Below are 13,952 nucleotides of genomic sequence, written 5' to 3'. Positions count from 1 at the left end.
GATTCAAGATCGGATTAATGACGGAGAAATCAAGTCCAACTCTCCCGAGACTCCTGTGGTGATCACCGCTCTTATGCCCAGTCATGATAAGACTGATTCAGATCTAGACGGACGAACTTTTGGATCATCAGATCTACTTTCATTTGCATGTTTCTTTTCTGTTTGTTTAAACATTCAAATCATGATAGACATTATCTGTTTTAATAATCATCATCAGTGCATTGCATATGATTGTCTTGAACGAATTACTTCGCTATCACTCATCTAAACTGCATCTTTTCTTTACATATGTTTTGTGATATTCAATTCCTGCTAAACTGTAAACCTTTTGAGGGAGGATGACGAAAAGGATACCGCAACCTCATGCTGTATGCTTTTGAGCGGACTATGCTGACGATGTACAGGCATTGTTTCAATTCCTAAACAGTGGAGATATAAGGATGTTAATCCCTCGTCAACCCCTTTGAGCCTAAGAAGTAGAAGTTTCTTTCTTGTATTAATCAAAACCCTTGATCATAACCTGGGGCAGGGTAGTTCTCAGTTAATTTGGTTGTGCATTCTATTTTAAGAGAATCATTCAGTACACCTTTCAACAAAGGTCTCAATCACAAGCGTTCATCCGCACACATCAAAGAAGTACTGGAGATGTCAATCAAAAGCTAACGATGGTTCATCAATCATTAAACAAGGCAGTCGATATCTTTCAAAAAGAAAAAATGATGAAAAAACACACATACAAAAAAAAAAGCTTGCTAAGTCAAAAAATCAAAAAAGAAGACTTAGGCAAAAATCAAGGCATCCCGCTGACTGTAAGCTCAAAATAGACAGTTCGGGCAAAAGTTAGGGATATCAAAAGAAAGAAGAGAAATCAACAAATTCCTGAACAACACAATGTTGTGATTACCAAAAGGAAGAAGTGACTGCCTTCTCAAAAGTTCTCTTTACTTATGAACCATCATCATTATCAAAGGTGCAAATCCAAAGTCTCTTGGAACCTGAATGCATAAGTCGAATTATCTGAGCTTAGGACTGAAGAACATCACGAAGAAGGGGGTGGGTACAATCAAATTTTGAGCCTTTATCCTTTGTTTCTTAAACCGTGAACCAAGCCACGTTACAACCCTTGAAAGTCCTAATTGAAGCATGGTTAGTTCGAAAGCATACTGTTACCAAAAGGGTATCCTGACTCCTTAAGGTTTACCACAAATGCCGAGTTGATATCACGTTTTTACAAACATCACGTCGTTACAAATATCATGTTTTTACAAACATCACACTTTTACATCTCTTGCTTTAATGTTTTTCAAAAACTCAAGACAAACGTATGCATTGCATCTCATGAATTCATTATTAAACAAATTCTGCTACATAATTTCAAACGTTAGCAACGGAAAGAATTTGCACAGGGTACAACTAATGCCTGAAAGATATCCCGAAAGACAATATTACTCCGAGAAGCAACGCCTCCAACGTATACAAGGGGCATAGCACGTTTGCTCAATCAATCAGGGGCAATCAAGTCAAGATTCGAAGAATCTCTCAAATGCCAAAAAGTCAAAGGCATACATCTCAAATGGGTTTCAAACTATTTCCCGATCAATCAGGGGCAACCAAGTCAAGATTCTGAGAATCTCTCAAAGATGCCAAAAACAACCAGGGGTATGTATCCAAGAAAATATGAATCTATTTCCAATCAACATAGGGCATTGTCCTGTGCCTATGATTACGAGGGGCATGACGCCCATAGTGCACATCTCATAAAGTCCTCGCGAGGCGAACCTTTCCAAAGTTCCTACTAGCAGGGGCAAACTTGTGCAAGTCCAGTTTGACATCTTGATCAGCATTCAGTGGCGTGTCCTAATCAAATCCAGGAATGGTGGTTACTATAATACTGGGGGCAACTTTCAAGACACCCATGTCTCCCCATAGAGCCGATCATATCCCCACAGAGTAATCATCTTCAAATGCTCTCGTCTCGACAAAGGCATGGCTCCCCAACACGGTTTACATCCCTATCTTCTCTTTATCCCAATCAGGGAATATCAGGTTACCGATCATCCCCAAGCATAAATCATAAAGTCCCCAGCTGAGCATCTTCAAAACAAGATCAGACATCAAAATCACAAAGACACAGAGATTCATTTTCTCAATCAAGACAACATGAATCATACTCACATATCATATAACATAAACATATTCATACATTACATTACCTCGCAATGAATCCATCCATAAACATACAAAGTTTCTCATTTATTTTGAGAGACTCATTACATAATACATGCATCATGACACCGCATAAAGGCTAACTATACCTATTGCAGGATACAGGTACAGACAAATGAACGAAGTCTCCAACTTTCCAAGATCTAATTCATTTACCACGAACGGTAATGACACGATCACTTTCCAAGGTCTAATTCAGCTACTACGAATAGTACTGACACGGTCAACGCTCGAAGATCTAATTCATTTACCACGAACGGTAAATGACACGATCACTTTCAAAGATCTAATTCAGATACTACGAACGGTACTGACACGATCAACCCTTAGAGATCTAATTCTATCATCACGAATGGTGTAGACACGATCACTGACCTTTCTAGTCTAATTCAGTTACTACGAACGGTGCTGACACGACAAGCGAATCTAATTCTATCATCACGAACGATGTAGACACGATTATCTCTCCAAGATCTAATTCAGATACTACGAACGGTACTGACACGATCAAATCTCAGAGATCTAATTCCATCATCACGAACGGTGTGGACACGATCAACTATTTCCTAAGTCTAATTCAGTTACTACGAACGGTACTGACAAGACCAACTCTCAAAGATCTAATTCATCTACTACGAACAGTAATGACACGATCAACATACAAACAACTACTTCTCAAACACTTCAGTTACGACATCTCGATGGCATCTTCAAGCCCATCTCCGACAAAAGTCCCTACTTCAGCTAGGGCAAATTTCTTGGTATTCTAGTGTTCAATCCTCTTACACCTTCAGATTCCGACTGGCATACAAACCACTCTACATCTTCAGGTTTAAGAAAATTGAACAGGGGCAGCTGTCATACCCCAAAATTTGCCCTCATATACTTACGAACGCCATTTTATTTCGAATAAATGAATTGGCACAATTGGTAAGAATTTGAGCGTGAAAGCTTCATTAGCGTGAGGTCCCGAGTTCAAATCCCACTTCTAACATTTTCCCTTTCTTTTTAATTTTAGTTCTAACTTTATTTCCATTTATTCAAAAATCACAAAAATTGTATTTTTTATCATTTTAATTTTAATTTTCGTATTAATGAAATAGGCATTTTTTAAAATAGTCCATTTTCACTTTTATGTATTTTTTTTTAGTCAAAAAATCACCAAAAATCATGAAATATTAAAAAAAATCAAAAAAATAGTATTTTTTCCATCATTTAATTAATATTTTCGTATTTATTTATTAGGCATTTTTAAGATATTATTTTTTCATTAAAATCTTTATTTTTTGTATTTTTAGTCCAAAAATCATGAAAAAAAAAGATTTACAAAAATTTTGTTCATATTTCTAAATATTATATAATTGTATAGTTTAGGAAAGAATCAACATAATTAGTTTAATATTTCAAAAATCAAAATCAAATTATATTTGATTTAGAGTTATGATTTATTAATTATTTAATTGATTCTTTTAATAATTTTGTTAACCTAATTTTTATGTATAAATAGCACTAGGTTCTACACTTTTAAAGGGGACTAACAATTCTAACCCTGACTCTCTCTCTTCTCACAAACACAAAAAATATTTTCTCCTGCTTTTCCTTTTTCAGGGTTGCAATTCCTGTTGTAGCAGAGTGATAAATTTTCCAGCCTATCAGACGAATTCTGAAACTACTGTTTCCATTTGCTCCAATTTTTTCCAGAAGTTCATAAAAAAATCGAGGAAGAATACTCCTTTAGAATAGAATTTTTTTCGACGCTCAAAATCGCAAATTCCTCGTTTTTCTATTTTATTTGATTTAATTTCTATTTTCATATTTTCAAAAAAATCTCAAAAAATTTGTAGCTTCGTTATCTTATTTTATTTGATTTATGATCAGGTTTTTATATTTTTTTGATTTTATTTTGATCACTTTTTAATTTTTCCATTTGTTTTCTTAACCGTAACATTGCATGGCTTATGAACAGATTTCGTATGGATTGGCCAACTGGAAGGAGCTTTATCCCTTGACCTCAAGGAGGTTATTCATATTTGGCCAAAAGTCTTTTGGCTCTTGGCCAAATCAAGGTTTATTCATATTTGGCCAAAAACCTTTTGGTATTTGGCCAAATCAAGGTTTATTCATATTTTTGTCCATAATTTAATTTTCTAAACCCCAATTATTTTCTTGTATTATTATTATTATTATTACTATTACTAATATTCTTATTCTTATTATTATTTTTGCATGTACCTCCTTTGGCCAAATCAAGAGTTTTATTTTCGCGCCCAATTCTTCCTCTATTTTGTATTTGCCCCAAGGCCATATCTGACGCCCATAGGATTGAAGGCATATCATACACCCTCAGGAGGCGTCCACGCAGAATCAGAGCTAAGTTCCCTCAATTCCTTTTTTATTTATTTTATTTATTACATAAATATTTTTTCTTCCTTTTACTTAATTATTTTATATATTTTTTTAACTATTTCTTTTGATTTTCAACCTCCTTTTTTTATATACAAAAATAATTTTAATTAATTTAATTTAAATTAATAATTTTAATTAATTAGGGTTAGGTTTATAATTATTTTTTATAAAGTAATTATTTTAATGTTCTAATCCCTATTTTATTTTTGTCAACTATTTCTTATCATGACCACTAATCACTGTTATTGGTAGGTGTTATCCGTTAACGCATTTTAAGCCTTATAAACCTTGTGGGTCACAATAAGTTTTCTTGGGTTTGAAAACCTTTCAGGGTTTGTAAACCTTTTTTTAGGATTTGTAGATCATTCATACACTAACTTTTTTCTGTTTTTGTTCAAATCTTCAGGATTGATCAAGATTCTTCCGACTACGCGCCATGCCAATCAAGAAGTTAAGTTTCTAAACTTTTTCTTTTATTTTATTTTTTATTATTTATTTTAGTTAAATATTATTTTTGTTATTTTGCCTCGAATTGTCATACACTCACTACATCCTTTTTCTTTATGCCCAACTTTTCAGGGTTATCGTCAGAAGCCTCCGCCCACGCGCTCCACCAATCAAAAGCTAAGTTTTTTTTTTACTTCTTTTCTTATTTAATTTGAGCTTTATTTTATTTCATTATTTTTGCCTTTTTGCCCAAAATAAAGTTTGGCTCGAACAATCAATGCACTCACTGCTTTCTTTTTCTGTTGTCAATTCTCCAATGGTCAGGGTCAATGCTTCATGCTTCAAGGCAAATCTCTGCCTATCAACCTTCATCAATCGAAGCTAAAGGTTTGTCGACCGCCAAAGCTACAGACAGTCAATTGAGGGTTCGAGGTATATCAAGGCATTCAAAGATATTTAAAACTAATTATTGTTCCCTTTTATTTTCTGCTTTTATTTCCCCTTCCCCGCAGGTGTTTATTGTAATAGCGTAGGACTTTATGTTTTCCTGCCTTTAATTTCTGCAATTTTAAACTGCGTGGTTAGTAATCCTAGGGAGTGCAAGCCTATAATTAATCTAGAATCAACTAATTACAAGATAAATGTCATCGAAGTTAACCACATGATTGTGCACCCACACACCTTTAGGGTAACCCCTCTTGTTGCCTGTTGCCTTATAATGTTGCCTTGTTGCCTTAATTTTGTTGCCTAAGAATAGTCAAGCCCCTCGATTCCGAGGATACCTAAAGCAAATGTTGCCTTCAAAGTTATTGAAACTCCCTCGAAGTTGCCTCGGAAAAATAAGATGATTGTCCCATTGCTAAGGTATCCTCGCATGATGCCTAAAAGATTAATGACTATTATATCCTTCCCTTAGACTACCTGCCCTCTTTATGGCATGGGACAGTCTTATGGCGAACGATCCTCGATGACCCTTAACATCCAATTGAAAGACTTCCTACCCTTCATGGTATGGATAGATCCTTTCGCCTCGAAAAGCTAAAAGAACGAATTTTCAAAATTAGGGTAGTTGCTACTAATTGCTCGCTCTTTTCAAATTCAAATCAAAAATACTTTTCCGACTCAATTTCAAATACTTTCAAAACAAGGCTACGCTTATTTACAAGCTAAAGTCCTTGAACAAAGTTTTTACTTTTTACACACTGCTCTTTTCAAACAAATCAAACAATTCAAACAAACAAAAGTGAGCTAAGCAATTAAGAGCCCATGGATAACCATGGATGCAAAGGGTGCCTTACACCTTCCCTTTGTATAACTTACCCCCCGAACTCAAAATCTTTCAAAAGGTCTTTCCTGTTCTTTTAGCCTTTCCTAATTGGATAAAATAAAAGTCGGTGGCGAATCTTGCTTTCCGCGACATTTCGATAAAAAGTCAGTTCACCGTATTACAGTGGGACTCATGTGCGGTCATGATATCCTGGTTAGCATGGTAAGTGGCTATCATGTACCATTGGCAACCAGTGATGGAATATGCGAATTGTATCTTGGACTAGTTTGATGTATGAAGTATCCAGTAGAGTGTCTGTAGATACTCTGAGTGAAGAAATGTCAATCTTGGTAAAGTATAGACATTTTGGTTTGAGAACTGCTGAGGAGTTTATAAGAGAGAGATGTTCGAAATACATAGTGCAATTCCTTGCATTATGGCTACACTCCAACCGTTGGAAGCACTACAATGAAGGATGCAGCCGCCGAGGAAGTCAGTTGAGTGTCTGATTCAGAGGTGGAACAGAAATTAGATGACTGTGTGAATGGAGTGTGAATATTGGAGGATTGTCATATCAGTAAGTCGTACGAGTTATCAGAGGTGATACTACGCTAAGAGAATTAAGGCGTATAGTAGGGTAGAAGTTGTGTAAAACTGTTAAAGTTATCATGAGTTGCAGTACGTTTTTGAAGGATTTATTATACTGGTTGAGCAACAAGATTTGTTGGAATGACAGACATAGCGGTTATACACTATGGGAATCGGTAACGAAGGACGATTTCTAAATTAATGAACATTTTATTTTCAATGTCTTGAAACATGAGCGAGTACTTAAGTTGTGATAGATGGATCTAATTTTAAATAATGGAGTAACCAGAGACTTGGTCATGGGGAATACGCAACTTCGGGAAGTAGTAGTTGACGATGGATGTATATGGAGTTCTGGCACGTGTGGTAGTTGGCGACATATGTGCCTGACGTCTTACCATGCGGTGTGTTGTATGAATCTTGAGGAAGGGCTGTAGTTATTCGAGGAGAGGGTAAAGCTTAGTGGAGTATTAAAACTAAGTGAACTATGGATATAAAGTAACTCAGAGGATCTCAAGGTGAGTGAATTATTGGAATCAGAGTAGCGCAACGGATCAAGGAAGAATCAGATAAGTCTGAGGTAGGAACGGACGGACTATTTGTAGGATTTTATGTTGGGATGAAAGTATCTTCCTAAGGGAAATTGTCAAAGCAGCGTTTCGTTCATTCCAGTCTCTCAAGGATCACAATAACTTGATGTGTTGTCAATGGTCCAGCTTGGGAATACATTTGGTGGATGACATGCGGCCCGATGTTCGTAGGTCATCAGTTTAGCTTGTAAGTCACAAGGATTGGACTGAGTATAGTGACCGCTGAAATTCTGAAGACCAGTGAAGATTCTCAATTGGCGCAAGTTCTTCGTGGTTATGCCTTGTGCATTGTGAGCGTGCGTGAAGAGTTGGACAATGGTCGTCGGGTAGCATTTGGAATTCACCGTTCATCGGTGGAACCTTAGGTGAAGTTGTGGAATGCCAAGCTATAGTTGCAATATGTTACATTTTTGTGGGCGAAACCTTATGCGAAGTTGTTGGATATCAAGGCTATGGTTGTGGAATTCTACACCTTCGCGGTTTACGGTGACAGTTGTTATGTCTAAACTGGAATAAGGAGATTCACCTATATAAGTAAAGGTAAACTTGGAACAACCATCCTAAGACTTTGGAAACCATAAGTTAAGACCAAGGAATTTAACTAACACCTAATGACATTGTATGGACTCGAGTGAAGAATAACTTGAAGTGTTATCGCGGAAGCGACGTTGTGGCAGTAATTCTCAAATGGAAAGTAATTTAAGGAGCTGAGTGAATCGGTAATGTTTGTTGAATGAGGGTGAACACGTCAGAGATTGAATGGCGGATAACCAATGTGAGAATTGCTAGGGTTCTGAAGTAATGGATGATCAGTGTAGATCAATAAAGGTTAGGACCCTGGGAGGATCTTTTCCCAAGTTTTTCAAGATGAGGTATTTGAATAGACGCGTTGCCTGGGGATTAAGGTTTCTAATCATGTATAGTGGAATGCAATCATTCTGGCAGATCATGTTTCTTCGTACCGAATGATCCTCAGACAGAGTAGTGAGATTATATAAGGACGAATGTGAGTAACATTCTTTCCCCTGATTGGAGAGATACGAAGGGTTGGTTTTTGTGGTGAACGGAAGGAATTCGAGGACGAATTCTATTTAAGGGGGGGAGAATGTAATATCCCGATCCTTCGACACCGATAATTATCATTTAAATGAGTAAATGGTAGTTAGAGAGAGAGCATTGGTCTTATTCTCTATTAATCTAAAGAATGATTAATAACAAGAATTAGTGGAGTAGTTAGAATCACATGTATTTAGTTGGGATGCAACCATATGGCATGATGGTAATTAACACTAAGTTGAAGGGCATAATGGACATAAGACTTTGTTGCATGGCCCTTAAGACATGTTTGGTGGAATAAATTCATGTCTTGAGGAATAATCATTTATTGGAAGGGCTTAAGAGCAAGAGAGAAAGAATAACAACTTATGTTCATCTTCATCAATTGCATTTTCACATTCCAAGAACAGCCTCCACTAAATAAGGTATATCTCTCAACTCGTAACTCCGATCGTAATGATTCTGGTCCCATTAAAAGCTAACGAATTTATCTTCGATTTGAACCTATGGTTCGCGTTCATAGCTTATGTTTTGAAGGAGAAAACCGATCTTGAAGTTGGGACATGCATGCTGATTGTGTGTTAAAGAGTGGATACGGGTTTGATGAATTTGGAGTTGGAATTTTGGTCAAGTTAGGAGCTCAATTGTAGCATGTTCATCATCCAAAGCTCCATTGATCCAAGGTGAGTCCTTAGTTAGAGAATTGGGAGAAATTTGTGGGAAATTGCATGTTGGGGTTCTGGGTGTGAGTGATAAATCCATGAAATCAATAGTGATGAAAATGATTAATTACTATTTGGTGAATTCTATGTAATGCATGCTTGATTTAATACTTAGATTATGTTCATGAGGGTAATGTGTACCTTGGATCATGGTTGCATGTTAGAGTTCGTTTAGAATTAGATTGGGATGCTTGGGAGTGGTTAGAAGCAATTGGGACTGGTTTGGAACCCTCAAAATGCAGAAAATTCATTTATGATACAGTGTAATCGGTTACGGGGTTTTGTGTAACCGGTTACACTGCTGAAAATGCATTTCTGGGCTATTTTTCGTGCCTGTAACCGGTTACAGATTTGGCGTAACCCGTTACGCTGGGTTAAAAGGGAAAAATCAGCAAACTTCGGAAATTCGTAACTTTCGGCTCGAGTATCGGAATTGCGCAAACTTTATATCGTTGGAAAGCTAGCGACGTGTACTTTCCAATAAAATTGGTCCCCAAACCAGAATTTTTGATTTAATCATATTTTATCCCCACTTAGTGTGTCTTGTCGAGTGAAATTGTATGTGACTATTTCCCCCAAGAACAGTTCAGTTCCATACAGGGAACTGAATGTCTCTTTGGCCGTGTGAGACTTGTTTAATTGGTATTTAAACATGCTAATGTCATATATGATCATGGATGTGGTAATTTTAATATATGAATTATGCATGATTAGTGTGAATTAATTTAATTGCACTTATTTGCTACATTATGTTTAAATGTGAATGCCATATTGTGATGAGACATGAATATATTGTTGATGCCCGTTGTTTCGGTTAAACAATTGGGATTTTTGTACTTGTGTGAATGGCGATTGATGCGTGTGTATGCTTGAATCGAAGCGGGCCGGGGGCTAGGTTGCGTTACATCCCGGGCTTTGTGACCAATGGGACAGCCCCGATCATGTGATCTTGGGCTCACACCTGAGCTACCGTTGCAGTGTGCTGGTGAGGGTCTTGAGGCATTTCCCACTTGGCGTTAACACATTTGCGTGCTCGGTATGGTGGCGTTATGCGGCTAAGTAGGCCTACGCATAACAGGTAAACCATCTCTAGTGGTGCCATGTAGGCTACATCACTAGGCTTTCGCCCGATGGACCCATGTGTCAAGATGGCGTATTTGTACTCGGCATTAACACATGTGCGTGAAGATGGTTAATGGGACAATGATGCCAATTAGGCTAAGGTCATCTCGCGTCCATTTAGGCTTGTGCGAACCCGTCTAATCATCTTGCGGTGTGCTTGTACAAGTCTCTTGACAATAGGCATGGGCGTGATTCATCGAGGGTGTGTTTTTATAACCTAGTAGAGGCATTAACGCGCTTTTGGATTCCCCGTACACGGGTATGGGTTTTGGCATACATGTTTGTATACTTGTGATATGATGAGTCCTATGGTGGACGATTCCTTGTTTTCTCCGTACTTGTACCGGATGCGAGGATAAACCCCGAATCAATGGTGGATTCGGTTTTGATGCATGTACCCTGTAGATCTGAGTGGACCCATAGGATAAGAGGACTCACTGAGATTTAGTAATCTCACCCCAATCAATTTATATTTTTTTTCAGGTGCAGTTTAGTAGCGTTTGGTCAGTACCAGGTTTGGACTGAAGACATGGAAATGGTGATGGCTCAGAGACCTCGTCAGATCTCATTTTCCGCTGTGCAGATCCATTGAAGACACAGTTTTGTAATTGTTATTAGAATTTCATGTTGTATTTTATATGGATCATTTTGTATCTGGGCTTTTGTATGTGCTCAAATATCAATTTTTAACGTTTCATGCATAATATACTAGTCAATTATGTATGGGGTGTTACAACACTACTATTATTTATAGTTAAATTCTATTAGTATCAAATTCTATTGATTCAATTTTTTTTAAATAATACCTAAACAAAAATAATATTTCTATACGGGAGAAAAAATCTATTATTGAACTAAAAAAATTTATATACGAAAAATCGTATTTATGATCCAAAAAAATTTATTCAAAAAAGGTATACTGGAAAAAAACTATTATTTATCCAAATATTTTTATGTAAATGATACCTTAATATAAATAATATTTGTATATTGAAAAAATATATTAATAAACTAAATATTTTTATATATAAAAAACGGTATTTATGATCAAAAAAAATTTATTCAAAAAACGCATACGGGAAAAAAACGCTTATTGATCATAATATTTTTATGTACGAAAATTTACAATTGATTCATATATTTTTGTAAATGATACCTAAACATAAATAATATTTGTATATTGAGAATAATCTATTAATGATCTAAATATTTTTATATATGAAAAATGTTATTTGTGATGCAAAAAAGTATAATTCAAAAATGGTATACGGGAAAAAACTATTATTAATTTAAATATTTTTCTATACGAAAATTTACTATTGATCCAAATATTTTTTCAAATGATATCTAAACATAAATAATATTTGTATACGGAAATTTTTTTATTACTGATCTAAATATTTTTATTTACAAAATAATATTTATATATATATATACACCTGCCACTTTTATTTGTTTAATTATTGATATACTTTGTACGTAACACTTGAAAAGAAATGGAAATAAATACATAGTGATAAGTAATATATATATATATATATATATATATATATATATATATATATATATATATATATATATATATATATATATATATATATATATATATATATATATTCTACACCATAACATATTATCTGTCGTGTTTTACTATTGTTTGCTCTTTTTCATGTTGTCTTCCCCCATCCAAATTTTTAGAACGCCTTATTCTTTAATAACATATAATTTCACTCTTATCTTATGAAGTCAAAAGAAAAGTTCTCGATTATATACCTAATGATATTTCTTTTGACATTTTATTGAAATTGCCGGTGAAATCATTGAAGCGATTTACATGTGTATGTCATTTCTGGGCATATTTATTTAAAAATCCTCTATTCATGAAAATGTACTGCAAACATTTATTCTTATCTAAATACGAATATCATCATAATTTTCGTCTCCTCTTAAAGCAGACAGAATATTGGTATGATGATAATGCTGATATATTTTTACTTTCTGGTAAAAAAATTGAGAATAAAGTCAAGTTAGATTGGCCACCTCCGTTTAAGAAGTATCGAGAAGATAAATTTATTCTTGGTTCGGCTGTTAATGGCATAATTTGTATTTATCAAGCCAGTGGAATGGGAAACACTAGTAGGATTAACCAGGAGGTAGTACTGTGGAACCCATCTACGAGAGAATTTAAGGTCATTCCCAGTGGCTCTTTTGAACGTACGATTTTAAAAGCATATCCTCCTGGATCTGTTTTAGAAGATCTACCTATAATCCCTACCATTAGTAACATTCATGGTTTTGGTTATGACCTTGTTACTAATGACTACAAGTTGATTCAATATTTTTGTTTCTTTGATAATATCAATAGTACAGATCCAAATGAAAATACATTATGGCAAATTTATAGCCTCAAAAGTAATTCTTGGAGGGATCTTAAAATTAAAATGCCAAATTACTCATGGAATAACAAGTTGCCCGATCATATTGGTTATGCAATATACTTTCGTGGAATGTGTCATTGGTGGGGCTGTGAAGATCATTTTGGAGAAGTGATGTTGGTATCATTTAACTTGGCTGAAGAAGTCGTTATTACAACACCCACCAAAACTATTTCTTGTGGATTTTCTAAATACATGGTGGTGTTAAATGATTCAATTGCTATGATCGAGGATGAAAATATATTTTATTTTTCAATATTAATTTTAGGTGAGATTGGTGTCGCAGAATCATGGACGAGACTTTTTAGAATTGGACCCCTATCCGATGTTAATAAACCTATTGGGGTTGGCAAGAATGGTGATATATTCTTAAATAGATATTCCGAAATAGAAAATTTTAATTTAGATACAGAGATGATTGAAGAGATTGGTTTTAGTGGAGAGTTCAACCAAAGTCAAATAATTATTTATAATGATAGTCTTCTTCTTATAGGAGGAATACATAGTTAAATGTTTTTTTTAGCTAAAATTTCTATTTAATGAACATTGAATAATATAACATTGATTAGATGTGTGAATCAGGAGTTATCATGTTCGAATCTCTAGTAGTTATTCTCATATATAGTTCTTTTTCCTTGATTTTTTTGTTTCCCATTTTCTTTGTTTTTTTCTCTATTGAAGATACTTTAGTGAACTACATTTTTTATTTTATCTTTTTGTTTAATATTCTAATACAATGATACAAAGACTCTTATTTCGACATAAATATTAATTAAAATAATAATGGATTGAATTTAATTACATATATTAGTATAAAATGGATGTATAATATATTTTATAAGTGGTAAAAAGATTTGAAGATAGCTATTAATTCTCAATTATTATAAGTTGTAAAAAAAAGTTTATTGCTATTTTATTCCTTTGTCATATACGCCAATTTTAATTTATCCCTTGTAAATGTTTTTTTTGAAAAACAACCTTGTCATTTCAAAATACTAACAATCTAGTGTTTAAAGTCAGAATTCATAGGAAAACTCGTAAGAAAACTCACAGATCATATTTTTTTGTGAATTTTGACTTTAGGGGTTAAATT

At 34.6% G+C, this 13,952-nt stretch overlaps 1 protein-coding gene across 1 annotated transcript; it reads left to right on the top strand.

Moving 5' to 3' along the window:
* Positions 1-10,450: 10,450 nt before the first annotated feature.
* LOC131604122 (F-box/kelch-repeat protein At3g06240-like) lies at positions 10,451-13,369 on the top strand. The gene is made up of 2 exons (XM_058876610.1): positions 10,451-10,493; positions 12,171-13,369. Exons 1-2 carry the CDS (start codon positions 10,451-10,453, stop codon positions 13,367-13,369), a joined length of 1,242 nt encoding a protein of 413 aa, XP_058732593.1.
* The last annotated feature ends 583 nt before the right edge of the window (positions 13,370-13,952 follow it).

Source organism: Vicia villosa, linkage group LG5 (assembly GCF_029867415.1).
Source record: "Vicia villosa cultivar HV-30 ecotype Madison, WI linkage group LG5, Vvil1.0, whole genome shotgun sequence".
Lineage (NCBI taxonomy): Eukaryota > Viridiplantae > Streptophyta > Magnoliopsida > Fabales > Fabaceae > Vicia > Vicia villosa.
Note: the sequence above shows the minus strand (reverse complement) of the source record. Positions and strands in the feature narration are given on the sequence as shown.

Bases quoted from the DNA above. Each gene is read 5' to 3' on its own strand.
- LOC131604122 (XM_058876610.1), top strand. From the start codon at position 10,451: ATGGCGTATTTGTACTCGGCATTAACACATGTGCGTGAAGATG. The intron at 10,494-12,170 runs GTTAATGGGACA...TATCTTATGAAG, and splicing joins AACACATGTGCGTGAAGATG to TCAAAAGAAAAGTTCTCGAT.